The sequence below is a fragment of the Telopea speciosissima genome, chromosome 7, assembly GCF_018873765.1.
Source record: "Telopea speciosissima isolate NSW1024214 ecotype Mountain lineage chromosome 7, Tspe_v1, whole genome shotgun sequence".
NCBI classification, from domain to species: Eukaryota; Viridiplantae; Streptophyta; class Magnoliopsida; order Proteales; family Proteaceae; genus Telopea; species Telopea speciosissima.
Window position 1 is genome coordinate 25,276,505 of NC_057922.1, and position 26,537 is coordinate 25,303,041.

The 26,537-nt window shown below is 37.6% G+C and overlaps 3 protein-coding genes across 3 annotated transcripts in view; 2 read left to right on the top strand and 1 right to left on the bottom strand.

The window, feature by feature from the left end:
* The first annotated feature begins 1,100 nt into the window (after positions 1-1,100).
* Positions 1,101-1,483, top strand: LOC122669620 (calcium-binding protein PBP1-like). The gene has a single exon (XM_043866418.1). It carries the CDS (start codon positions 1,109-1,111, stop codon positions 1,460-1,462), a length of 354 nt encoding a protein of 117 aa, XP_043722353.1. The 5' UTR covers positions 1,101-1,108; the 3' UTR covers positions 1,463-1,483.
* Positions 1,484-6,278: 4,795 nt separating this feature from the next.
* Positions 6,279-26,537, top strand: part of LOC122667642 (vicilin-like seed storage protein At2g18540) — a 34,128-nt gene continuing 13,869 nt past the window's right edge. Inside the window, exons 1-12 of the mRNA XM_043864011.1 lie at positions 6,279-6,631; positions 6,750-6,903; positions 8,914-9,009; positions 13,761-13,837; positions 14,700-14,785; positions 15,085-15,145; positions 16,129-16,196; positions 16,346-16,427; positions 16,870-16,953; positions 17,060-17,137; positions 18,928-19,047; positions 19,650-19,873. Coding sequence (XP_043719946.1) covers positions 6,464-6,631; positions 6,750-6,903; positions 8,914-9,009; positions 13,761-13,837; positions 14,700-14,785; positions 15,085-15,145; positions 16,129-16,196; positions 16,346-16,427; positions 16,870-16,953; positions 17,060-17,137; positions 18,928-19,047; positions 19,650-19,826 — 1,251 coding nt within the window. The 5' untranslated portion in view covers positions 6,279-6,463 and the 3' untranslated portion in view covers positions 19,827-19,873. The remainder of the gene's footprint in view (positions 6,632-6,749; positions 6,904-8,913; positions 9,010-13,760; positions 13,838-14,699; positions 14,786-15,084; positions 15,146-16,128; positions 16,197-16,345; positions 16,428-16,869; positions 16,954-17,059; positions 17,138-18,927; positions 19,048-19,649; positions 19,874-26,537) is intronic.
* Positions 23,922-25,863, bottom strand: LOC122667643 (xyloglucan endotransglucosylase/hydrolase protein 2-like). Its single transcript, XM_043864012.1, has 4 exons — positions 25,664-25,863; positions 25,476-25,576; positions 25,176-25,369; positions 23,922-24,408 (listed from the first exon to the last, which is right to left on the bottom strand). Exons 1-4 carry the CDS (start codon positions 25,836-25,838, stop codon positions 24,021-24,023), a joined length of 858 nt encoding a protein of 285 aa, XP_043719947.1. The 5' UTR covers positions 25,839-25,863; the 3' UTR covers positions 23,922-24,020.

Sequence of the window (26,537 nt, forward strand, 5' to 3'; positions counted from 1 at the left end):
CCGAAATCGGATCAGTTAACACCCTTATGTCATTATGATTGTTTTGATTCCATGAGACAAGAGCTCAGTGAACAAAAGGAAGAACCACCAAAACAAGGGTGAGCAAAGTGTCCAAGGGGAACACTTTCTACTACTCTGCCACTCTGCCCTTAAAATGCCCACCAAGCTCCAACCTCGGGAAAATTGTAATTTTTTTTTGTAGAAAAGTTTCCTCTGGGGAGTGTACCACCCACACCCAGACAGTTGGGGGGGCAAAATGACCACTCCGCCCCCACGATGCTTCCACGCATGTTCTCATTGGCCTCCGCATACTCTTGCCCCCCCTATTTTTTTGGTAAACGGGGAAAATGCAATTAGGGACCAATGATTTTAATAGTACTAAACTCTTAAATTAAGTTCCCCTAGTTTTGACTATGCCCCCCACCAAATCCTACTTTATGTAAACGTTTCCCTTGGCACCGACATGATTTTAGCCCAAATCACATGATGATCATGGGGGATTATAAATTATTGATTGCCAATAGACGTGTTTTAGGTTCTAATTAATTATATGATTCAAATGTTGATGGCCAAGCCCATGCAGGTCTTTAAAGGAGCACACAAGAAGATTTCTTTAATTATTCTCATACTTAAATTTGGGGAAAGTTTTCACACACGGCATGCAGCCGTGTATGCGAGAAGGTGGGAGTTTCAAGGCATTAATTAATGGGTGGGGGATTTAAGACTTTTCCAACTCTTTGAGAGAGGGGACACGATCGTACATGCTTACACGTCCGTGTATGAAAACTTCCCCCATTAAATTTATTGGTCACAAGACATTAGGAAAGCTTCACTAAATTTCCAAGTTCGGAACTTTCAAGTTCCCTACAAAAGAAAGAATATGTCATTAAGCTTCACGGAAAGAGTGTATAAGAAAGCCTCTCCATTAAGTAAACACACCTCAGCCAGCTTTTATTATCTGTTTCTTGGTTGGTTTCATGGGAAACTTACTTCCTTCCACTGACTTTTTCTTCTTATTTAAGATCGCCCCTTTCTTCATCTCTTTCAGCACTAGCTAGGCAAGGCAACTCACCATTTACAGAGCAGTTTTGAGTATTGATTTGTGATCATGGCTAGTAATGTAGTCAGATTTGAAGATTTCCTTCCAACAATGGCTGATAAGTTGGGAGGAGAAGGATTGATTGGAGAGCTTTGTAATGGGTTTCAGTTGTTGATGGATAAGGACAAGGGTCTGATCACATTTGAGAGCTTAAAGAGAAGCTCTTCTCTTTTGGGATTGCAAGATTTGAGAGATGATGAGCTGCTAAGCATGTTGAGAGAAGGAGACTTGGATGGTGATGGTGCTCTTAATCAGATGGAGTTTTGTGTTCTTATGTTCAGATTGAGTCCTGAACTGATGAAGTCATCCAAGAAGTTGTTAGAAGAAGTTATGGTGAATGAGTTTGTAGGCTCCATGTTTTAAGAAATTTCTCGTAGTGTATTTTGGAAGTTATTTTGTACATGAGCTGATGTTCTTTGTGCCGCATTTAGGGGGGGCAGGGTGGTCATTTCGCCCACCCCATGTGTCTGGGCTAGAACATTTGGCCTTTTGTTTATTCAAATGATTAGCATCAACTCTTTAACTAGCTTTGGTGATAGTATCAAAATTTCTCTTTTAAAACAACATTTTATCTGATTAGACAATCAAATTAACTATCATAACTTTAGACTAGTAACTAGTTTTGCATTTCTAACAACAATAAACTAGTTATGAATGCGTATAATTGGTGACAAATCTCAACCCAACCTGGCCTTTAAGCAAAGATCCAGACTAAGGTCATGGTATTTTTTGGATTTAGTTTTAATTCACAACTATGGACAAATTTAGGCAGTTTGTTCTAAGATTGTTATATTGTATATTTTCCCAACATGGATTGGCATGGTAATATAGATGTGTGCACTTATGTGTGTCAAATTAGCTGTGTACCAGTAAAGATGTCGGTGACACTCCTTCGAATGCAGTACATATGTATCCCATAACATATTTTGTGCCTAAAACTATAGCCATATACTAATTCTTCCAAAAGATTTATATTTGGGGAAAAAATCATTACCTTCAAACTCTAATCACGCAAATCCAAATTGTAAAAAGGGTGAATGATTAGAAGAAACTAACTACAAAATCCCCCTTAGCAAAAATTAATTGCAAGTTTTTGGCAAAAACCTCCTTAATAGTGTCGAAACTTGTGATACTCCTAGCTCTTTGTCGAAACTTGCAAGACCTATCAAAACAAGATTGAAACTTGGTGCAAGCCAATTTTGACCCTTGGTTTTGTCTTAGACAAGGTCGAAACCAAGTTGTCTCAGTTTTGACCAAAGCTAAGAACCATGGTGGTAGGTCAATGGTGTTAAAATATTTTGGGTAGGTAAACCCTATGGTCACTCTCACTTGTCAAGTTTTGCTTATATAAAATTATGATATATGGTACTATAGAAAGAATACATGGACATAATAAGAGGGTACATGATTGAATATGATGCTGAAATTTAACACATGACCAATCAAGACCATTTCCTACATATCTAATGGTCAAAACTATCACATTAACCATTTCCTGTCTCTTGGGTGCGTGATAGATTGGTCAAATTCCATTCGGTGGCTTCAAGAGCTTTGTGTGAATCTTTCCGTTTACCCAAAAAAAAAAAAGAAAAAGAAATGCAGGATTATTACCGAAAAAAAAAAAGAGAAATGTAGGATGACACCAATTTGTTGTGAATGAGCCATTCAAAAGTATCTAAAAAAGAATACAGCTGATAATTAAAAGCACAAAAAATCTATTTCATTTCCATGTTAGCTTGATGTGCGTAAAGATTCAACAACAACAAAAAATCAGCCTTATTCTAACTAAAGTGGATCGACTATGTGGATCATTGCCCTCCAATTAGATCTTTTCAAGGTCATCCTTGAAACAAGGCCTAAACCATGCATATCTTTCATCACTATTTCTTCTAGAGTTGTTTTAGGCTTGCCCCTAGCCTTTTTAGTTCATTCAATTTGAATCAAGTCATTCCTCCGATTGGTGCATTCCAAGACCTCCGTTGAACATCGTCATGTCACCTTAAATGATTTTCTCAAAACTTACCATGCATCTGGGCAACTCCCAAATCAGCTCTAATATGATCATTCCTTATTTGATCCTTCTTAGGACTGGTTTGGTATGATTTCTATTTTGATTTCTTTGGGTTATAAATTGAAATTTAGGTGTTTGGTATAATTTTTTTACCCTATTTATGGGAAATTGAAATCAAGTTAATGTGAAATTGTGAAATAGGTGAAGCGTCGTTTCAATTTTGAAATTGAAGTGCCTGCTTGATAACCTTACGGGTATTTCTGTTCTGGTTATGTGCTGAGAAACAATAAAACAGTTTTTTCATTTTCTGTGCTGAGAAACCGTTTTTGACCCGTTTGGTAAACCTGTTCTTGAAAACAAGTAAAACCTTTTTTTTTTTTTTTTTTTTTTTTAAAATTAACAAAAGAATATGTTCGGCACACTTTTTCAATTTTACAAAAGAGCATAGTGAACAAATATTGAAGTTTTTAATCGAGTACACTTTTTCAATTTTCAACCTCAAAAGTCTTACAGGGAACATAAATTTTGATTTATATTCAAAAAAACAGCCACAAAAAACTTATCAAGTAAAATTATCAAACGGACTCGAAATTGCCTCTAATCTATTTCGTCGCAAGACTTTAAAAAGCACGTGTTTTACAACAGCTCCAAACATGAGTACCCATGTAATTTCGCTTAAAAACAGTCCTAAACTCAACATTGCAACGAAAGAAGACGCAGAAAAGGGGTTTCGGGAAGGTTGCTCTGCGAGACTGCGACTGCAAGTGGCGAGCAAAGAAAGCAATAAATGGTGAACAAGGGTGACATACTAATGCAGGAAGCGCCGCTAGATGCCTCAAGGCCAAGCTGGTCGGTAGATTCGGAGGAAGAAATGGTAGACGCACTACCATACATCGACGATGATTACGGTAACCCAAATATCAAAGAAGTCGTTCGACAGATTGGTGTAGGAGATGCGCCGCTGCAAGCAGCCAAGCCTCCTGCAACACTGGAGATGTCTTGATATGGATTAGAACCACCTCCTGTAAATAAACGGAACGGAATTGAAGCTTGGAAGCCTGTTCTTGGAAATGCCTGTGGCTTGTTACAACATCAAATAATAGACTAAAGAATCTGAACTTTGATGCACTCAGAATATTGAGGTAGCATGGAGTGGTTGCAGCTATGCATTTTATTAGCACGCACATTTGTTACGTTGTGCCAATTAAGGAGATAATTAAAATGTATTCCATTCAACTCAATTAAAAGGTGTTGGCTACACGGATTTTATTTCACAACTGAGGTCTGTTTAAGGTCAACTTATCAGCTTAAGCCATTCACATCTTTTTTCTTGATTTAAAAAAAACAAAAAAAAAAAAAAACAGAGGAGTGGAGCAGAGGGTGATGCGCAAGGGTGCTGGGTCGTGGTGGGGCTGTGGTCACTGGAGAAGGGGGCTAGTGGCTGGGATGTCGTAGAAGAAATGGAGAAGGGAGAACAACAGGGGTTTGGTGGAGACAGCAGGTCGCGGGAGGGGTTTCGGGAATGACAGGGAGTGATGCGGGGTTTTGTTTACAAACAATGTTCGGCAACGGCGACGACAATGGCAGTGTCATGGTGTAAGGGTGATTCAAGGGGGTTCGTGCAAGGTAATCGGAGATGCCAATTCAGGGTGGCAGGGCGTGGCTGGTTCAAGTGTTGACTGGCCACAGCAGTACGATTCAGTTCGGTAGTTTTTTTTGGAGAAGAGGAACGAGATGGATAAAGGGTGTATCTCTTCACGCACCTCATTGTATTTATTTTCATAAATTAAACTATCAAATAGATTTCTTATTTTTAAAATATTTTAAATTGATTCAACCAAAATATTTTCAATTTCTTGACCAAAAATCTAATTGTTGACTATTTCATGAAATCAATCTTAAATTGAAATCAAAATTATATCAAATCGAGCCTTAGTCGTAGTCTTGTCATACATCCATTCCAACATCCTCATCTTTATTACACTTAATTTATCTATATGATGCTTTTTAACAACCCAACAATCCTCATCATATATTATAGTCGTTTAAATGACTATTTTATAAAATTTCCTTTAAGCTTTAAAGGAAAACATCAATCACACAACACTTTGGACACACCTCTTCACTTCATCTATTTTATTTAATTCTCTGTGAAACATCATCATCTATATCACCTTCTTTATTTATGATTAAGCTCAGACATCTAAAACAATCATTTTATGGTATCACTTTCTCTCTCTCTCATCAATTGTCACCATTTCGTTATCTATTGTAGTGTAACTAAAATTTTTTTTGGGTAGAAGTAGTGTAACTAAAGTTACACACCATATACTCCGTTTCCATTTCTTTATCTTAAAATTTCTTGATTCCAAGGTCGATCTCTATAACTCTAACTTAGTATTAATTGTTGCTTTTGTCTCAACCACAAACAATATCATCAACAAAAGGAATATACTAAGTAATTTTATATTGGATGTCCCTAGTTAAATCATCGATGATAAACGCAAATAAATAAAAACTTAAAGTTGATTCTTGATGTAACCCAATTACAATTGGAAATTCACTACCTTGACCTCCCATGGTTCTCACACTAGTCACGACACCATCATACATGTCTTTAATTATGGGCACATACTTATTCAAAATACTTCGCTTCTCTAATACATATTAGATTAACTCTTTATACTTTGTTATAAGTTTTTTCTAGGTTAATAAAGACCATATGGACATCCTTCTTGCAGACCCTAAATCTTTCTATGAGCCTCATAAACAGGTAAATAGCTTATGTTGTAGATTAAAAGACCTAAATCTTTCTATGAACCTCGTAAGCTACCCTAAATCTTTTGCTAAATTTGTAGATTCAACGTTTCGATTTCAATCTTTAAATGTTAAGCTGCTTGTTATTGATTAACTACCAAAAATTTCCTACAAATCGGGCAACATGAATTTTCTGAAACATAGGGCTGAGCAAAATAACCACCGCATCCTATAAATTCTTGAGGACATATTGGTGATTTTACGTTCCATGTGTCTAGGCGCAGGGACCGCATACCGCATGGGACCACCAAAATATCTCTTTGAACCGGGATGTGATTACATTTCGACGCTTGCGATGACGGGCACTGCCGTAAAATTTGTTCGTCAACCCTCTTCCTTGTCTCTGGAGTCTGGAAAGAGAAAAGCAAAGCAAAATTCCTCTTTTTCTAGACAGAGAGGCAACGAAAACTATAAATAATCGAATCAGAATCTTCGAAAGCGAGAAAGAGAGGGAGAGAGAGAGAATTAAGCCGAAAGGGGATTAGGGTTTTTGTTGGATTCTAATTGAGAATCGAATCCATATCCGTGGTTCTTCAATGGCGGGTCTCTCTCTCAAATGCGGGGACTGTGGGGCCCTTCTCAAGTCTGTAGAAGAAGCTCAAGAACACGCAGAGCTTACTTCTCACTCGAATTTCTCTGAATCTACGGAAGCCGTCCTCAATCTCGTCTGTACTACTTGTCGCAAGCCTTGTCGATCAAAAACTGTAAGATCTTGTTGGTTTCCTCATAAATTTGGTTTCTTTGTGTTCTCCTTTTGATCTGGATCTTGTTTCGGTAGAATTTGGAGTGTTTCATAGTTGTTTTTGTTATCGCATTTGATAGGAAAGCGATTTGCATACGAAAAGAACAGGGCACACTGAGTTCGTTGATAAGACTTCGGAGGCAGCGAAACCGATCTCTTTAGAGGTTCCAAAATCTTCTGCTCCTGGTCAGCCAGAGGAAGGTACCGAAGCTGGTGAAAGTAGTCAGCCTGAAGGTAATTTCTGTTTCTTATGTCTTTATTTGGCTCAGTGAAATAGAGTAATGCCAATGAGCTTGACTGAAGAAAAGTGAACCTTTCTCCCCTCGCTGTTGCATTTTCAATGTTGTCAGATTTCTTATGTCTGTATGTGGCTCTTAGAATAGAGCAATTTGTTATGATCTTTCTCCCTTCCAATTACGTTTATAGACTAAGCTATGTAGTACTCACTACTCCTAAGATCTAATCATTCCCCAATAACCCTGACCCACTTCTAACAGAAATAATCCTACCCATACCATTCTCTAACAAATTATTCCCTCAGACAACACTGATAATAACACAATTCCATTGAACTTGACTGAAGTAAAGTGAATTTTCCCCCTTCCTTATTATACTTTCAAATTAGATCGTGGTCACAATTGGAAGATGGATTCTATGTTTGTTGCTTTTTTTTTTTTTTTGCATACAGTTCTCTTTTTAGTTACGGCATTTAATGGTTAGTGATTTAATGCAGGGCCTTATAATTTTGACCTTTCTGGACTTGGGATTTATTTGGTTTTGGATGAAATTTTAGTTGGGTTCTTAATAGAGAATTGATTGGATGACAGATGTTTATGGATAGGGCACATAAATCGATGCACATTAAAGATTGGTCGATGCTATTTCTGTATACAGATATACCATGCAAGCAAAAAGTTATTGGGGCTGCTTTTCTTTTTCTTCTTATTCTCCTTACTCATCTCTCTGTGGTTTCGAATATGTTGAATATATCAAACTTGGGAATTATCTTTTCCCCCTATATTTTGGTTTCTCCTGTATTCTATCATGTTGTTGGATTGGTGGTTCCAGATAGACGGGTTATTCAACTGCTCTGGACTGCACTGTATAGGTGACTGAAGGGCTTTATGATTACTCACTTATATCACTACATCATGTTTACAAATTTTTGTTTCCGAATGGAATTGATGATGGATTTGGTTATTACAAACTTAGAGGTTGGGTGGGAAGAATTAAATTAGTCGGGTGTAGCCAGACATTTTCGCTTTGGATGATGGAGTAGGAGAACAAACATAAGGATGGTAAAGGGCCAGGTTAAATGGGTCACTCATCCACCTTGTACCTCCGTTAGGGGTAGTTTTATTGTTTCTTAAAGAAGGTTGAGTCATATGTTCTTTTTATTTTTTATTATTTCTATCTTTAATCTTCATGTCTCCGCCCTTGCTTCAAATGTCCGCTCGTACCCGGCCTCACTTGTTTCTAGAGTGGACTGGTTTACTTTTGGCTTGTCATTTATTAGTTTGGATTCAGGTTGACGAAACATGTACTAATCTGACCTGCTGACCAGTGCCACCTAATGGGATTGAGCAAGAATCAGCTATGTTTTACTCAGAATTTGAGGTAATTAAAGCTTGAAGGAGGGAACATGTTCTACCTTGAAAATTTTGGGCATATTGATGTTTGAAATTATAACAAGAAATGAAAATTTAATTGTTCAATTGAAAACTAGACAAAAGGTAATTGTTAGAATTTCAATATTCCAAACACAAGCCACAAACAAAGTTTGATTAGAAACTCAAATCTCTCTGCTGAAAAACTGGTGGTGAATAGCCAGACAAAGTTTGATTTGAAACTCAAAACTCTCTGCTGAAAGACTAATGGTGAATAGCCTGTTCAAAAGTTAAAAAAAAAACCCCCTTAATATCTAAACACAAGCACCGATCAAGGGCTGTCTGTCATCCACCTTAGAGTTGTAATATGATGAAACTTTAGTTTAGCGAAGGAACAAAAAGGGATAGAGGGAGGGGGGGGGGGACAGAGGGGTGTTGGCTGGAAGTCCCGTGGTAGCACACCTTCCCCTTACCCTCCAGGTTCCCCACTGTGCATAGTTATCACTTTTCTGGATAATATGCCTATATTGTCTGTATTGTAGTTGCTGTTGGCTTGTTTAGTTGGATGATTTAGTGGTGTTTGGTTTTACTTTTTAGTTGATGATACTATTTACATTAATCTCTTTTCTTACTTCAGAAATGGTTGTTCCTGAAGTTGATATGAACCTGCTTGGTGAACTTGAAGCAATGGGATTCCCAAAGGCCAGGGCAACACGTGCACTTCATTATTCTGGTGGGCATTTGATAAGAACTTTGTAGTTAAGATGATTAAATATGTTTCATTTAAGGCTTCCTTTGAATATGTGCTTGCATATTATTATTTATATCTTAGCGAGGGTAGCTCTTTTGACTATATTTCTAGGCAATACTTATGCAGCTATGCGCTTCACTTTTGGTGATTTCTAAGTATCTGTGAGTAGGTCATACGAGGGCGGGCCTTGGTGCAACAGTTAAGATTGCTCCATTTTGATCCAGAGGTCACGGGTTCGAGTCTGAAAACAGCCTCTCTGCGAAAGCAGGGGTAAAGCTGCGTACATTATAACCCTCCCCAGACCCTGCAGTGGCGGGAGCCTCGTGCACTGGGTACGCCTTTTTTTTTTTTTGTGAACTAGGTCATACAATGCTTGACTTGGCTTGTCCTCCTTGGGACTTTTTGTAGGCAGTATGTCTATTGAATGCTCTGTTGTTGACGAGAAACTAAAAATCTATACAACAAAAGGCTGCTTGCAAGGTGTTCATGCACTGGAATTTTGACCGTACACTTAGTAGCAAGGTTCGAAAACTTGGGTCTCGGTGCCAACTCGGACCCTTGAAAAACCGAGTTGAGTCGAGATCTCAGCGCCGAGTTGGTGCATTTTTTTTTTTCTCGACTCGAAGCCTCATCTCGGTGGGTTTTAGACCTAGTTTGGGTCTGAAACTTGATATTTAGCCTATTTTAGGCCATTTAAACACAATGGCACTATCAGATTTTGCAAAAACAAAGTCCAAATAGGAGTTTCACTTAGTGGGAAAGCAGGACAGACACTTACTTATGCTAGAAACCAGGACAGACACAGGACAAACACACTTATTTATGCCTAATATCATTTAAGTAAATGCATTTGTATTTCATTTACTTAAGATATTATTTATAAATAAGCAAATACCCCCTATTTGAATCCAATAAAAATAGTTAAAAAATCAAATTCCAAAAGGAAAAAAAGTGAATCCCCCAGTTCAAGAACAAAAACTGGATTTTCGGCGGTAGGTGCAATTTTCAACTTTCTAATGCTGGGGTTTTTCTCAAATCTAAAAATTTCATAAATCTTATTATGGTAAAACATTGCTAAAAACCAAAAGTGCGGTAAAATATTCATTTGTTTTGATGTCCAAAAAACTATTTTCATTCAGAGCGATTTTGATAGCATTCGCGCACACCAAATTAAGTTTGACCGGTACATAACTCTTTCAATATAAACCCGATTTTAGCAATCTTGGACTTGTTGGAAAGCTTTAATCTGATTTATATTGAAAGAGTTATGTACCGGTCAAACTTAATTTGGTGTGTGCGAATGCTGTCAAAATCGCTCTGAATGAAAATAGTTTTTTGGACATCAAAACAAATGAATATTTTACCGCACTTTTGGTTTTTAGCAATGTTTTACCATAATAAGATTTATGAAATTTTTAGATTTGAGAAAAACCCCAGCATTAGAAAGTTGAAAATTGCACCTACCGTCGAAAATCCAGTTTTTGTTCTTGAATTGGGGGGTTGACTTTTTTTCCTTTTGGAATTTGATTTTTTAACTATTTTTCTTGGATTCAAATAGGGGGGTAATTGCTTATTTATGAATAATATCTTAAGTAAATGAAATACAAAAACATTTACTTAAATGATATTAGGCATAAATAAGTGTCTATCTTGGTTCCTGGCATCGATAGGTGTCTGTATACCAAGATTTTCTAGCAAGATCTCGAGATCTGGCACTCATATAAAAGACCTAGATGGGCATTTTCCTATGTCAAACCGAGATCTCGATCGAGATTCGAGATGATCGAGATCTCGGATCTCGAAGAGATATTGTACTTTTATGACTCGATCCCCATCTCGTCTCGGGATTTCGAAAAACCGAGAAACTCAGCGAGATCTCGCGAGTTCTCGAACTATGCTTAGTAGATCTCACCTTGTTTTTCTCTAGCTGAAAATCTGCCCGTATTGGCGAATTCTGATCAATCAAGCTGTGGACTTCTTTCTGAAACCAGCAATTATTGTTGAGTTTTTCCTATAGACAGTCGTGATCAAATAGGCATTGCATGACCTTGCATCCTTTTTTTGCTCTTAAAGGAGAGAAGGTAATGTAGTCCTAGATTGGTAGGAGACCAACTAGAAGCCAGTACATCAGGATCTGATATGAACTGGAAGTCCGATTGGGGCAGAATATGAATTTAGGTCAAAATTAGGGTTAGGGTTTGTGGTGTTGGTTATGCTAAGCAGGTGTAGGGGAGTCCATAGTTGTCACGGCGGCTAGGCGACCCAAGGCGTTGGAGAGGGCCCAAAATAAAGGCGACACCAACTAGGCGACCAAGGCGCCTGGACGCTTAGGCGACGCCTAGACAACTATGGGAGAGTCTATCAGTGAAGGTCCCGAGATGTTTTGATGAGCGAAAGTATGTAAACCAGAATGGCAACTGGTTAAGGTATCGGGTTTTTAGAAAGTGTCAAGTGAGGGAATCTAGGGTTTAATGGGGGAATTTTGAAGTGAGCTTTGGATCGAGTTTTCCAAGTATGGAGAGGGTCACTCAGCTAGCTTTGGGTGAGGATTTGATGGTTGGGATGGGCTGAGCAGATATTAGGGTTTATGGAGTTTTAATGGAAATGATGGAAACTAGGGTTTGTGAGGGAGTTTGGAGATCAAACTCAGATCAAGTTTCCCAATTGAGAAGGGGAAGATTCGATCCAAATTTGGGGCTGAGGTGATGGCTGGTTTGGTCTGTGGTTGACTTAGGGTTTTGGGAAATTGAAAACAAGAAGGGGGAAAACTTAGGGTTGGGCTGTAGAGGATGAAAAGAAAAGAAGTATGGGGATGGGGATGCTTTCACACTTACTTGCAGCAACAGAGGATAGTCTGCAGCAGCTTTTAATGGCAGTAGCTTGAATAAAAATAGAAACTTGGACAGAAAACTTGAAAGTAGAACTTGAGAGGAACCACTCGGGCTTCACATCGCAGTGTCGATTGGATCAAACACCAATCCCACCAACGAACCACCCGGGCTTCACACCGCAAAGTGTCGATTGGATCACACACCAATCCCACCGGCTTTGATCACACACAAAGCAGATTTTCAATAGAAGAAAGGTTGCAACAACTTGCAAGAGCAGATTTCATAAAACAGTGAGGTAAAGAGGAGCCCCACGGTTGTCCTTTACTTATATTGGCCAAAGGCCTAAATCCCTATGCAGCCTAGGAAAAGGAAATCCCAAATCCCAGGCTGAGTCTAATTACAAAACACACCCTCTCTAGAAATTATGGAGAGGTGTGGACCCCGAAAATAAAAAGAAAACATAATTAATAAAAGAGGTGACTTAAGTCACTTAAATTGAACCACTGGTTCAACCAGGTTGGGCGGGTTCAATTTTAAAAAAAAAAAACTGCTTAAAATAAAACTAAGTATAGGGCTAATCCCGTATGCATCTTATGTACCCCTGCTTTAGGTCCATAAAAGTGACCTATTACAGTGAAAACCCATGGGACCAAAAGCCCGACATGTTTATAACCCAACCCAAGACTTATTTCTAAGGAAAGAAGCCCAGTTTGGTGATAAACCTGCATCAGAAGGCCTTCTCCCATTAATGCAGTGCTAATCTTGAATCAGTGACATCTAGTGTGAGATCAGCTTGCAAAAGGATTGTAAGTAAGGAACAAAACCAAATGTCCAAAGAATTTTAATGAAAGAGAGTCAAGGGATCAGATTCAGCTAAAATTCTGGTCAAAGCTCTAATTGGATGGGAGAATATGTTATCAGAAATCAGGCTTGATCCTATCTGAAGATTCCTATTTTGAAGGATTTCCCAAATTTGAGACTTGATAAAAGGTTCAGACAAACCAGAATTAGAGATTTATTTCAGTACCAAATAACAATCCTAATAATAGTCAGAATCTGAGATCAAACTTAGAAAACATGACTTGAAAATTGATTAACTGAAACTAGTTGTAGGAAAACAATATATCAATTTCAAGTTTGAATTTTGAAATCGTAAGAAGGTTCAGATCAGAAACAAATTGCTTAGTATGGAAGTAGAATTGAAATTCAATGGCGTGATTTGAAGTTTTAGAAAGTTCCTAGTTGAAACGGATCGGATTCGGATCGGATACGGATCGGATGTGATCGGAGCTGGATATTCCCTGATCAAATACGGATACCTCTAAACGGATTCGGATGCGGATCGGATTCGGATTTTCGAACTTTCTAAAACTTCAAATCACATCCGGATTTCCTAGTTTCTCTCTCTCTCACCCCTACCCTGCCCCTACCCCCTCTCTCTAACATATATCATATTATATTATCTAATATATATTTATATTATGTTATATTATATATAATATATATTATATATTATGTGATATGTACTATATATAATACAGTGACATATAATATAATATGTGGGGAAAAGAATGCTACCTGGCCGTGTGCGGCGCGAGGCTCCTGCGCCTAGACACAGGGCCACACGAAATGTCCTAGACGTAATTCCTCTTATAACCAATCCTCAACGATAATAAAGTTTCTGTTTCAAGTGGCTTTTGCTAGTGTACATTTTTCTGAATAGCATATTTTTTGTGGATTGAATCCTAAACATGCTGTTACTACTTCCAAGAAGTTTGATATCTTTTGTGGTAGCCTCTCTCTCCCTTCCTTGTATTGTGTACTCATAATATGTTTGCAGTTCAAGTCAGTTGTGGTTCGTTTGGTTTTTGAGTTTATTTGAACTTGTTTTTCTTTTCTCAGGCAATGCTAGCATTGAGGCGGCTGTAAATTGGGTTATTGAACATGAAAATGACCCTGACATTGATCAGATGCCTATGGTATGATTCCTTTTCGTGATAGCTTTCCTTGTAATAAATTGCATATCAGTTTCTGCATATATATTACATATAATTTCACTACTTTATCATTTTGGATAGTCATTCACTTTTTAATTTAGTGTACAATATAAAATTCGTAGTTATTCACCTTTTCCGTCTGTTGCAACAATAGTTTTCAGAAGTTGGAGAGTAAAACCAGTTTGATACTTGGCACTGGAAACATATAATCTTTTCAACAAGTCCATTCATATTTAATCAGTATTTCACTTAAAGATACATACTATTAGCTGCCAGTAGTCGTGCTGAGGGCTAATGTCATCTGATATAGAAATCGGGGCAAGGTGGAGAGAATGGATACTCAACGTAACATATTATCAGCAAGTTGTCTTGGAGCCCTTAAACCTAGGGGGATCAGGGAAAACACTTAAGCTAAGTACCTTTACCTAAACTGAACAACCCCAACAAAGCCTAATATAAGCATGGGGGATAGCTGACATTTTCTGACTTGGTCGAGCTTGGTTTAAAAGTCTCAACTTTACTAGAGGGCAGATTCGGTATCGATTAATGACTTGGTCAAGCTGTCCTGAATCCCATCCATTGATCTCTGTATTGTGTCTGTAAGAGCTATAAATGTGGGTTAGTGGGTTTGCTTTAAATCTTTTTGGAACACAGTCTACTTATTTTAGCTTCATGTGTCAATGCTGACGTGCATGTGGCAGATAGAGTTTTGATTGAATCTGTTTTTAGGAGGTAATATTTTATTTAGGTTGCGTAACTTAGGATCTTATATTAATGGTAGTTGAAAACTTAGTTCTTATTGCTTAGCATTCATTAATTGTTTGATCTGCCTAAATCTCCTCAGGTACCTGCTAATAGCAAAGTTGAGGCTGCAAAATCAAAACCATCTCTTACTCCGGAGGAAATAAAGATCAAACAACAAGAATTAAGGTTTGTTTTAGAGTGTCTTTATGTCTTTCACTAACCGTTGGATAATGCATGTTAATTCAATATCTTTGGCATGATTTGCAGTTATAGGTAAACAAGTAATTAGAATTACATTTTGGCTATAATTTCTTCTTGAAACATTTTTGTTTAGCCATTTTTTTAGATTCTTTCTACATATTTTGACCAATTTAATTTTGTGGTTCAGATGTGATCAGCTTTCTCCATCTCTTAAGTGATTTTTGGATCATTTATATCACTATTTCTCCCTTTCTAGTTCTTAATTCCTTGCATGCTTTTTTCAGGGAGCGAGCTCGGAAAAAGAAAGAGGAGGAGGAAAAGAGAATGGAAATTGAAAGGGAGAAGGTATTTGTTGAAATACCATGATGACTCCCTCCTCTTATTACCTTGTATTCTTACAATGAAATCTTTTAGCTTGTCAGAAATTGAGTGATCTTTGATATGAATTTTTAAAATCAAGATTATGTGTTTAGCAGAAAAAGATGGATTTGTTGAATTTGAATTTGAAATTTTGTTTTTCATTCTTTAAGATTAGTTGCTTTAATTAGATATAGCACGGTGAAATCTGCTTTTATCAGAGCCATTTGAGGTGGCTTGAGCATGTAAAACAGAAGCCATTGAATGATCCGGTAAGGAGTGAGAGCTTGCAGATTAGATGAGCTAAAAGAACCAGGGGTAGGGCGAAGATTATCTGGGAAGAAAGAGAGAAAAGATATGGATGACTTAGGTTTAAGAATAGTTGTGGCTTTAAACAGAGTTGAAGGTCGAACCAGGATTCGCCGACCGCTTTTAGCTGGGAAAGGCTTAGTTTAGTTGAGTATTACAGCTGATCTAGCACCTCCACATGGCTGATACACGTGGAGATTTCTACTTCCCCCTCACTTCTAGTGGCAATCGTTTGTGTTCTTAGTCCATTTTGCTGCAATGCACCATACCAGAGTCTAAAATATGTTTTCACTTAAACCCAATATATGTTATTACAACCATATAGGAGGGAACTTCCATTTGTAACCAGTTTTCCTGTCCAAATTACTCTTTTTCCCAATGCCAAATTAGCTATCAACTCAGCCTTATCCCAACTAAAAGGGGTCGGCTTTTCCCAATGCTGAATTAGGAAACCAAAATTTTAGGTTGGCCTCAAGATTCTCGTTGGCACCTACAATGGGAAGGTGAGTTCTCATAATGTTATGTAGCAGATGATGATGATAATCTTGTATGAGAGCATGTCCTGGAAACATGCCTGTAATGTGATCTTGCATCTGTCTTGAATTTTTGCTATTGTTTTGTTGAGGTTCCTACCATGTAATCAAGTTACCGTATGGTTATAGGAAAGGATTCGAGCTGGTAAGGAATTACTTGAAGCAAAGCGAATTGAGGAGGATAATGAAAGAAAACGGTTTGTCTGAAACTTGAAAGCTTTATACTGTTGTATTTTCCTTTCAATCTTACCCATTGTCCATTCTGAGCTTCAACCTTTCCGCCTGGTAGTTTACTTGATATATTTATAATTTTTGAATGACTTGCACTTCCTTTGCTGTATTGTAGTATATTGGCCTTGCGGAAAGCAGAGAAAGAAGAAGAGAAAAGAGCAAGGGAGAAAATCAGACAGAAACTAGAGGAAGATAAGGTCCTACCTGGATTCTGCATCCTTATTTTTGTTGATTGCAGTTAAATGATCAGCATTTTAGTTCCTACTTTCTTATTATCTGTAGATGTTTATCTTTTCCTAGTTTGCATGCCGATTTCTTATAGAGAGAGTAATATTATACAAGTGTTATAATTCCTTTCTTCTTTAGTGTAGAAGGTAGTGCAAAGAGAGTTTACATGTCCATAACTCATGCAACTTAAACATCACTCAAAAAGTAAAGAATGGTGATCAATATGGGATTTTACTTTTGATTCTTTTTATTTAACTATTAATGGTTATCAGGATTTGATTCTATCTTTGTGTGATATTTAGTCTTCGTAATAGGTTTGGTCTAAGATAGAGGTTAGCATCATACATTTGAGTCTAGACTTGGGTTTTTAGGCTTGTGAGACTCCAAAATTGCTAATCTACGTCTTTACAGGCAGAAAGGAGGAGGAAGCTTGGGTTGCCAGCTGAAGACCCTGCAGCTGTAAAACCCCCCACACCTGTCGTGGAGGAAAGAAAGGTGCCCGTCTGTTGAACTTATAAAAATTGACTATTCTTGTATACTATATTTCGGTTGAAATTTCTATTGATAGATTATTTATACCTGTCTTCTATTTAAATTTCAGAGTTCATTGCCTGTTAGGCCTGCTACAAAGGCTGAGCGCATGAGAGACTGTTTACGATCTCTTAAGCAAAATCACAAGGTGAATGGCACATTTATTTTGTAGATTACTTTGTTAAGGTTTTATGGCAAACCCGAAGGGGTTCTTCTTGTTTTTCTTTTATTATTGAATCTCTCTTGTTTGCTTTGATATGTCTAGTATACCGATCCACCTCTCCCTCGTCAGGGGGTTCGTATTTGACCAAAACCTGTCTCAGACCTGTATTGCTGACCCACTGTCACTCCATCAGGATTTACTTAGAATTGATCAAGTGATACTTATTTAGTTCAGATAATTAGAACATAAGGAACTAAGCAGTGTTCAAAAACCTCTAGTGTTGGCCATATTTGTTTGCAACCAAACCATTAAAAAAATGGAATTTTTGTTAAATGGGAAACTGAACGAAAAAAAAGTCTCAATATTGTAATACTCCAATACAAGCTGCAGAATTTCTTTCAAAAAAATTTCAATGAATGTTTATAATATTTGGGTGTATCATATACACAAATAGCTCATTAAAAAGATAATTAAGAATAAGTCCCATGAGGCATACATCATCCAGAGCAAGGTTCAAGATCTCATCCCGTCTCGCCATTTTGGGCAGGTCAAGATTTCTGAAATATCCGAAATTTACCGAATTTTCTCTGAAATATGGTATTTTTTCTGCCATATTTCGGCAATCCATCTCGGTGGGTTTTTGGCCATATTAAGGTCTGATACTTCTTGTACACCCTTATTTAAGCTAAATAAACAACATTTAAACCTTCATATTGCAAACAAGTGAACTCAAAGTGGTGTTTTGGGTTTGCACCCTTGATTGACAGTATACGGTCGGACCCTGATGTATAAATAGTTACATACACGTTGTATAAGTACTAAAAGACATAATAACAAATTTAAGCAAAAATAAAGTCAAAAGTAGCCTTTAGTTTAAACTTTAAACTCATAAAGTCATAAGTGCATAAGTTCATAAGTCATAACTCATAAACTCCATAAAAGTCATTAGTTCAATACTCAATAGTCAATACACAAAGTCACAACTCACAAGACTCACAACTGTCATAAAACAAATCCTAGTAATAATTGCTAATTTGCTATGCCTTCCTGGATCGACCACACTCATGCTCCGTTGGAGTCGACGTCCATTGCTCTTTGTTTGAAGGACATACGTGGACCACGGTATAGTTTCAGAGAAGAAACGAGTGTAGTCATCCACAATTGCCATGTAAATCCCGAAATATCATGAAATTTCGCCGAAATTTGTACTTCTTTCATTTCGTATGTCCATTTCGTCTCGGTAGTGTCGAGATTTCCGAAATATGCCGATATATCAGCGATATTTCGCGAAATCTTGAACCATGATCCAGAGTTATAGATAGTAAATATCTGCTAGAATATGGATTGGGGATTGAGCATTGGGGAGCATACTCTATGGGAACTCAAAACACATAGGCAAAGAGTTGGGTCTACGGGATTTAGGTAATGTGATTTGGGGCACTTCTTACGTAATGAATACTTTTTGAGATTTTTCTTTTTTCTTGGTGGGGTTCATCTGGGGGAGTGCTGCACTATATTAGATTAGTAGGCATACTTAATTTGAGAAATATCCTATTTGAATGAACTTCCAAAATATATATATATATATATATAAATTATATTTGAAGTCCAAAATTTGAAGAGATTTTTAAAACTTTCCGCTTTGGCCTTGCCCATGCTTCTGTGGGGAACTGTCAACACGACTTCAGTCAAACTTGCTGATATGTATTACTCCAACTTCCTCAGCAAAGAGTGCAAATGTTTTACCTCATTCCTGTTTTTCTCTATCGGGTTAGGATGATGATGCTAAAGTGAAGAGGGCATTCCAGACTCTTCTAACTTATGTGGGGAATGTTGCAAAGAATCCGAATGAGGAGAAGTTCAGAAAGATTCGACTCAACAATCCATCATTTCAGGTAAGATACTGCACTGGTAGATCATTTTAAACTCAAAATGCTGAAGTCACATGCTGGTGTATGTCTGGGAAATCATTGGGTTGGTTTATGGGTTCTTTACTAAATTTCCAGGTTCACCTAGGTCTCTTATGGCTAAAGTGGTTCATTTTATGCGGTACCAACCAGAACTTGTTTACATTGGGTTATTCAGATTGGAATTGGCCTGCCAATCCAGGCTAACTTTAGTTACGATTGGCCACTATGCACTGACCCAGGACCCTTTGATTAGGATTTGAAGCTGAACTGGTCGGGTGGGTTAGTGTGGATTGCAAGTCAGGTAAAAAATTTGTCAGCTCTAAATATAGCCTCAAAATCACAGGTTGGATCATCATTGTCTGGTTTCCTGCATGCTTTTTGGACTGTCATGATGAATGGCAATGGTACTTTCAAGTGCCATCACAGCACCTACAAATCTAATTGGTTGTCCATCTTCCTCATTTACCCTTATTAATAGTCCACATATATGGGTGCCTAAATATTCTTCTCAAATAAATTGCACTTCCCCCACCATTACATTCTATCATTTGACACTGGTTTTTTTCTGTCCCAAATATTCTCCACAGGAGAGAGTTGGTAGCTTAAAAGGGGGAGTTGAGTTTCTTGAAGTCGCTGGATTTGAGAAAATTGAAGGTGGTGAGTTCTTGTTTCTTCCAAGAGACAAAGTTGACATGGCAGTGCTAAACACAGCTGGGTCCGAGTTAAACTCCGCAATCGTAAATCCTTTCTTTGGTGTTCTCTGAGGTAGGGGCATCTCTTGTTGTAAGTGAAGGCCTCGTGTGTTAAATGGATAGTTGGATTTAATAGAATTGTATCAGTTAAGGAGTTTTCATGTATGTTGCATATTTATGGATGGATGGTTCAGAACTTTGGTTCAAGGGTCATTGTTGCACCTTGCAGTTAGAACATTGTATGATGACACTTGACAATCTTATAATACAAAAAAGGAGACCAAGATATGGGAATAAAGGTAAAACTTGTTCTCTCCTCTTGTTTACAATTAAGTGTTGCAAATAGCGATTTCATGCCCATATTCGGCATATTTTATTGGACTTCTGATGTGCTATTAGGAGAGGGTGTTTGTTCCAGCATATCTCTATGCTAGCAAGACTTCTTAAAATCTTCTCCGAAAAAAGATTTAACTGCTAGTTGTCTACATGTTGCAATTCATCAACTCTGTTCTTTGCAGACTGTGGCTCAAGATAACATGGCCATGAGCCATCTTCTTTATGATTGCGAGCCGAAATACGATCAGTGGCTCCTTAGGTTCCGTTTGTTTGCAAGGGAAATTCAAAGGTTGACTGATGGCCTATTGAGATGATTCCCTACCCAACCAACAATTGCAATTGGCTTGTAAACTAATTAGATGGTTCCCGGAGAGGATAATGCACGATAATTTCAGTAAGGGACATGCAGGAAATAGCATCGTAGGAAGAGTTTGAGGAAAGGTTAATTGAGTACCAAAAATCAGCATACCACTTAGAAATACTATTAATGACAAGATTACGAGCAAATTGTTCTTTCTGGAATACATGTTTATTCTCAAAGAGCCAAACAAAATACTTGGCGATAGCTGAAATAGAAAGGATATGAGATTAGATCAAATTTGGGAATAAGATCAAAATGGGTCAAGAGACTCAAAATACTAAGGAAGTCACCTAGAGGAATTCAGTGCGTGATCCAGCAGCCCAAATATGCTTGTGCGTAATCCAAGTGATCCAGCAGCCCAAATATGCTTGAGACAATCAAGTGCCAATGAGATTCCAAACCCACTAAACAAAGAGTACAAGAAATATCAACATTAGATAAAGATCTCCACGTCTCCGCGTCGGATCCCCTCGCAGAGGTTTTTTGGGGTGTGATGAAGATCTCCACGTTCCTCTCTTTCACCTCCGTCCTCTATGATTGAGGGTGGTCTATTTGCGGCCCGACAAATGCTAAAATTCGGGATACAGAATATATCTCTCCTCGGCTCAGGTGGAGACGAATGATTGTCTTGCCTCTTTTTGGTTGGACAAAATAACAGCTAGGATGGTTTTTGAGTTACTCCGGCTTCGGACAGAGTAATGACCGTAAATAAGGCTCTTTGCCACTCAAATTTTGGGAAAAATAACGTCTGCAAATGAGACTTAATTTTTGCTACTAAAATTTTGGACAGAATAACGGTATTCCGAGAGATTTGGAAGCCAAGTGTTCGATCTTCTTACTAGATAATGGCATCACGTGGGATTAATGTGATTTTTTTTTAAAACTTTTTTTAATTTTTTTGGTGTGATTTGTAATGAAGATTGACCAAGCCAAGCTGGACCTAATTGGAGATACATATAAGACAATTTACCATCCGAACCTTGTTTAAGAGTACTAAATCCCTACTCCTGTTCCGGTATTTCCTAACGTATTGCAGATGGGAATTTCAACTAAATCACTTGAGGATGGAAGATATGCCTTCTTTCCTGATCGTTCCAACTGATAGAATCTTATTTGCAGACCGATATGATTACGACATAGAGCATGGAGGCTCAGCTCACTAGCAATATAGGCAGGAGTTTGAAGGGCAATAGAGCTTAGTTTTGTTTACATCTTCAACTAGAATCTTACTAGTTAGTACGTAGTTACTCTTGGTAACTTCGATGATACATCTTTTCTTCTTTATGGTATTTCCAGCTTACTATCTCTCTTTTAGTTCAACATTTAGAACCATTAGCTGTTGAACTAGCTAGGCATGCATGTTCAAATAAGAAATCCTTGAACATGCATCTTCAAAGGTTCATGTTGATGAGCGATCCCAGGGTTGAAAATCCCTAGTTGGGTTCGCTATGGGTCCATGAATATGATACGAGAAAAATAACTTTGTTCAGGAGTGTGGCCTACGCCAACACTCCCATGAGTCTATCTCTCTCCTCCCCGGCCTTATGAAAAGACACTCAGCTCCCCTTGTTTTGAGCAGAGAGACACATGACCACACTCCCGAACAGAAAACTACTTCCCATATGATAAATAACTCAATTTGAGAGCATAGTGGCAAAACTGTAAAATATTGGAAAGATTATTAAAGTGATGGCAGAATTGTAAATAAATTAAAATTTACAGTACCGGTGGTAGTATCATAATTTATTGGAATTTCAATATAAGGGAAGAAATACAAACAAAAGAGTGTAACGGATAAATGGAAGGGGTAAACTTGGAATGAAAAAATAAATAAGAGTTAAGAGTAATAATTCTAAGAAGGAAATGTAATATATGGACAAAGTTTTCCTCCACCCATAGAGGACGGTTCACCCACCATCCTAGGGTTTCCAAACCCCATAAGGATCAAGATTGTCTCTAGGGAGCCCAGCGCCCAGGGTGCTGCCAGGGGGTATCCAACGGTTGAGCTGTGCCGCACATATCTCGGCACATACCTAGGGATGTATGCAGCACAGCCCAACAGCTGGCAGCACCCTGGGCGTGCTGGGCTCCCTGGAGACGAGCTAAATTCCATAAAATAATATAAGGAAGGAAAGAAAAATAAAGAGAAAGGACTGTACCTGAGATGGACAGAGGTTCAGAAAAGAGGAGGGTACAGTAGCACAACTGACAGATCTTGGCAGTCAAATGGTATCAATTCAAATTTTCATTCCAAAAACCCATGAATTCTTCATTACAGCATGTACTGAAAGGCTTAAAACAATCCTAATCCTTATCCAAAACTAAAACAGAACTTGACTCGAATTTGGACTAAAAGACTGAAATAAACTCTATCTATGACTCCATCAACAGAAATAAATTAGAAAAAAAAAAGAAGGAAATTATAAAAATAAATCAAAGAGTCCTCCTATATCCAATGCAAAATTGCATCACATTTCCTCCATGGTTGATGAAGAATTAGATCCATACCATTTACATTTTCTTGTTTTCAAAATTATATATAATTTTTGTAATTATAATTATGGTATGTAGACAACCTAATTCTTCTTGCAAAGGGAGCTGTCTTTCTGTCAAAGAGGTTAATTCTTCAGGTTTTTGAATGGCCCTGGAATTTTATAGGAAACGGTAGAAATTATAGTTGACTCATAAATAAAAAAATGTGTTCCTTTGTCAATGAATTAGCAAACTTGATACCATATATTATAATATGCGCTACCTAATCAGTTCTGCTAAGATGTCATATTATGTAATTATTTTAAATAATTATTCATGTAAAATAAATTTCACACAAACATTGAAAAATATTACATTTATATTTTACATCATATTTTACCTCATAGAAATAATCCTTAAAAATTTTTACATGAATAATTATTCACAGAAGCTATGTGTTTCATTTATTTTTTTGGTAAAAGAATTTTCTATTCATTAAAGTGAGCAAAACTCGTAGATGTCGGATTAAAAGATTCCATCAACCATGGAGAAGAGTTTGACCAAACTGTCCTGCTCGGAACAGAGAGTGCATGTCTTCCTTAGTTAGGGAGTCAGCTATAGTGTTGATCTCCCTAGAAATAAACTGGAAATTACATTTCAAAAAATACAACACTATATATGGTAAATTTCTCCAATCACCAGTTGAACAGATAACGGCACAACTAAGCATTTTTATTGGATCCGATAATTACAATGCTATATATTCCCTGAGACACACTTTGGTAACAATTATTTATGAGAACATGGATCATTTGCACATACGTACATCTCAAAGCCAATCACATGTTTATTTTGTTTCCATAAATACCTTTCCTCCCCTTGTAAATGACAAAAATAGGATAGATGGTTGCGTCTCACATGTACGTGCACCTACACGTATGTGCAGACTAACATGACTATATTTATAATGGTAATGGTACGTACATAGTCTGGTTTCCTTTATTATTCAAGAATCACAGTTGGGTGGTAGAGAATTAGTAATGACTTGTTTGTGATAAAGGAAGGAAGGAAGATGGTGAAGGATGGTTAGGTCCTTGTCATTGAGGACACTCTGGAGGAGTTGATGGGTACCTTGATCTATCAGAACAGTAGTCATATGTCATGTACTTGCTTTTCACCTCTTCATATTCTGTTCCTTGGGTGGAATTTAGCTGCCAATATTTCTCAGTGTTCCACCAATACTTAGATGAATTACAAGATTGATTAGTGTTGGAGTTTTGAGTTGGGCAGCCATCAATGTTGAATCCTTGGAAATTTGCTTTGAATGGTGTTTGGCTCCAATCTGTCTTTGTTTGGCCTCCATCTGTGGCCCAACTCTCCCCATCCCATAAACTTGCTTCTATTTGCATTGCTTGAGTTGGGTAGTTAACTCCAATGTTAGTCATATTCTTGAAAACCCAAATGGGGGCAGTGTCAACATAAAACCTGTAATGGCAATCCAGTCATCAAAATACACAATTAGCTAGTTAGAGAAGTTGATTTATAACTAGTTAGCATTATCCCAACTAAATTAGGTTATCTATATAGATTATTGATCTTGGATCACATTCTCGTACGAGAATGTGTTCTCGTACGTTGGATGCCAGCCATTTGGAATCCACTCCTCCTTGCGGGCAGGGGGTGTGGATTCCATTTGGCTGGCATCCAACGTACGAGAATGTGAACCAACCTCTAGATCCTTGCCCTTCAATCAGTTCTATCCGAAGTCATATTTGATAGGCTTAAAATATACATGTCTTTCTATGGTCATTTTAGGTCTGTCTATTTTCCTTCAAACTGAATCAAATCACTTTTTTATACTGGATCATCTAAATGCCTTTGTTTAACACGACCATGCCACTTCAAACGATTTTCTCGTAATTTATCATGTATCGAAACTATTTCTAAATTAGCTCTAATATGATCATTCCTTACTTTAACCTTCATAGTTTTGCCATACATCCATTTCAACATTCTCTCTCTCTCTCTCTCTCTCTCTCTCTCTCTCTCTCTCTCTCTCTCCATTCTTGGTTAAACCCTAAACTCGATCAGCATGTTGCAACTTAATTGGTCACATGAATGATGGAAGAGAGAGAGAGAGAGTTCTTTCAATCCATGCATGTGTGATGATAAGCATAAGATGCAATTGGAATATTGAGCTTTCTTATACATATATATGCATCAAATAATTAAAGGGAGAATGTTAGACTTACACAATTTGATGTTGGTTCCAAAGGATTTTGTAGTAGTGGAAATCTGCTGTTGGATCAAACCAGAGATGAATTCTTTGCTCTCTGTTTCCTTCTCCATTTGTAAAAACATTAGTCTGTAATGTATAAGGCTTCCCTTGTTTATTACCCAAAAATTCAAAATCGAGTACATCATATTTATCACTGTGTGAATTCAGCTGCCAATAATTCATTCAAATCAATAATAAGACCCAAACCATTCTTACAGTGCAGAAGAAGAAGAAGAAGAAGAACAGATCACCAGAAAAGGGAAACCTTAATTACATAGTAAGCTGTAACTACTCCTGCAGAGTCCTTATCAGGTAGCTTTATTTTCAAAGAGAAAAATCCAGAACCATAATTCAACTTGGATCCAAACCCAGAGCCTGTACTGTAAAATCAAATAATTAGTAAGAAGAAAAGAAAGAAGCATGCAATCAAGAAGGAGAAGGTAATAAAGAAGATGGATTAACCAGAAGAGTTGTCCATGGAGAGCTGGATTTGTGTTCCTTGGTCTATAGACTGAACATGATCATATCCCCAGGTAATCTCATAGTTTGTATCAAATTTAGGGTTAGTAGTTCCAGCTGGAATTGCTTCACCAACTAGGAAAAATACTAGGAGACACCATAATAATGAGGAACTCATTGGGAGAGATCGAACTTGTAGTGTTTTGCTAGCTATCTATATGCCTCTCTCTCTCTCTCTCTCTATACAGCCTTGCATGCGTGTATATATATATATATATATACATATATACATGGGTTGGACGTTAACTTCCAGGATGGCGTGCCAAATTATTCTGTTCAAATCCCCTAAGCAATTGACATTTCCATATCATCCCCATACAGACCACATCATATGAGAGAGAGAGAGAGACCTAGAAAAAACAAAGGGGGGTTGGTATTTTGCAGGGGGGGCCACCTGTAAAATGACCCAAATACCCCTTGTTTTGCTGGGTTGGATCGTCCAGCTCTTGCCACAACTGGAGGAGAATCGAAATGGGTTTGGTAACAGTGCGGTTTACATTTTAATAAGGTGAAAGCAAAACTCAACTGAATAGGAATCAACGAAAATCATAATCGTTTTGCATTCGGTCTGATTTTACAGGTGTCTATTCCTTTTATGTTGTCCGGTTCACAATTGCCTCTGGCGGGGACGTACGTCATTTTTCGGCAATCTGAGGTCCCTTCGAGGCCGAAACGGCCCTCCAAAGATCCCAACTACACTTTCTGGACCAAAATCAGGCTTCACCAATAACACAATGCACGTAGTTTTACTGAGTAGTGCACCACACTGGAGACGATAAAGATCCCTACAAACACCTAAAAGCAATAGAAGCAGACT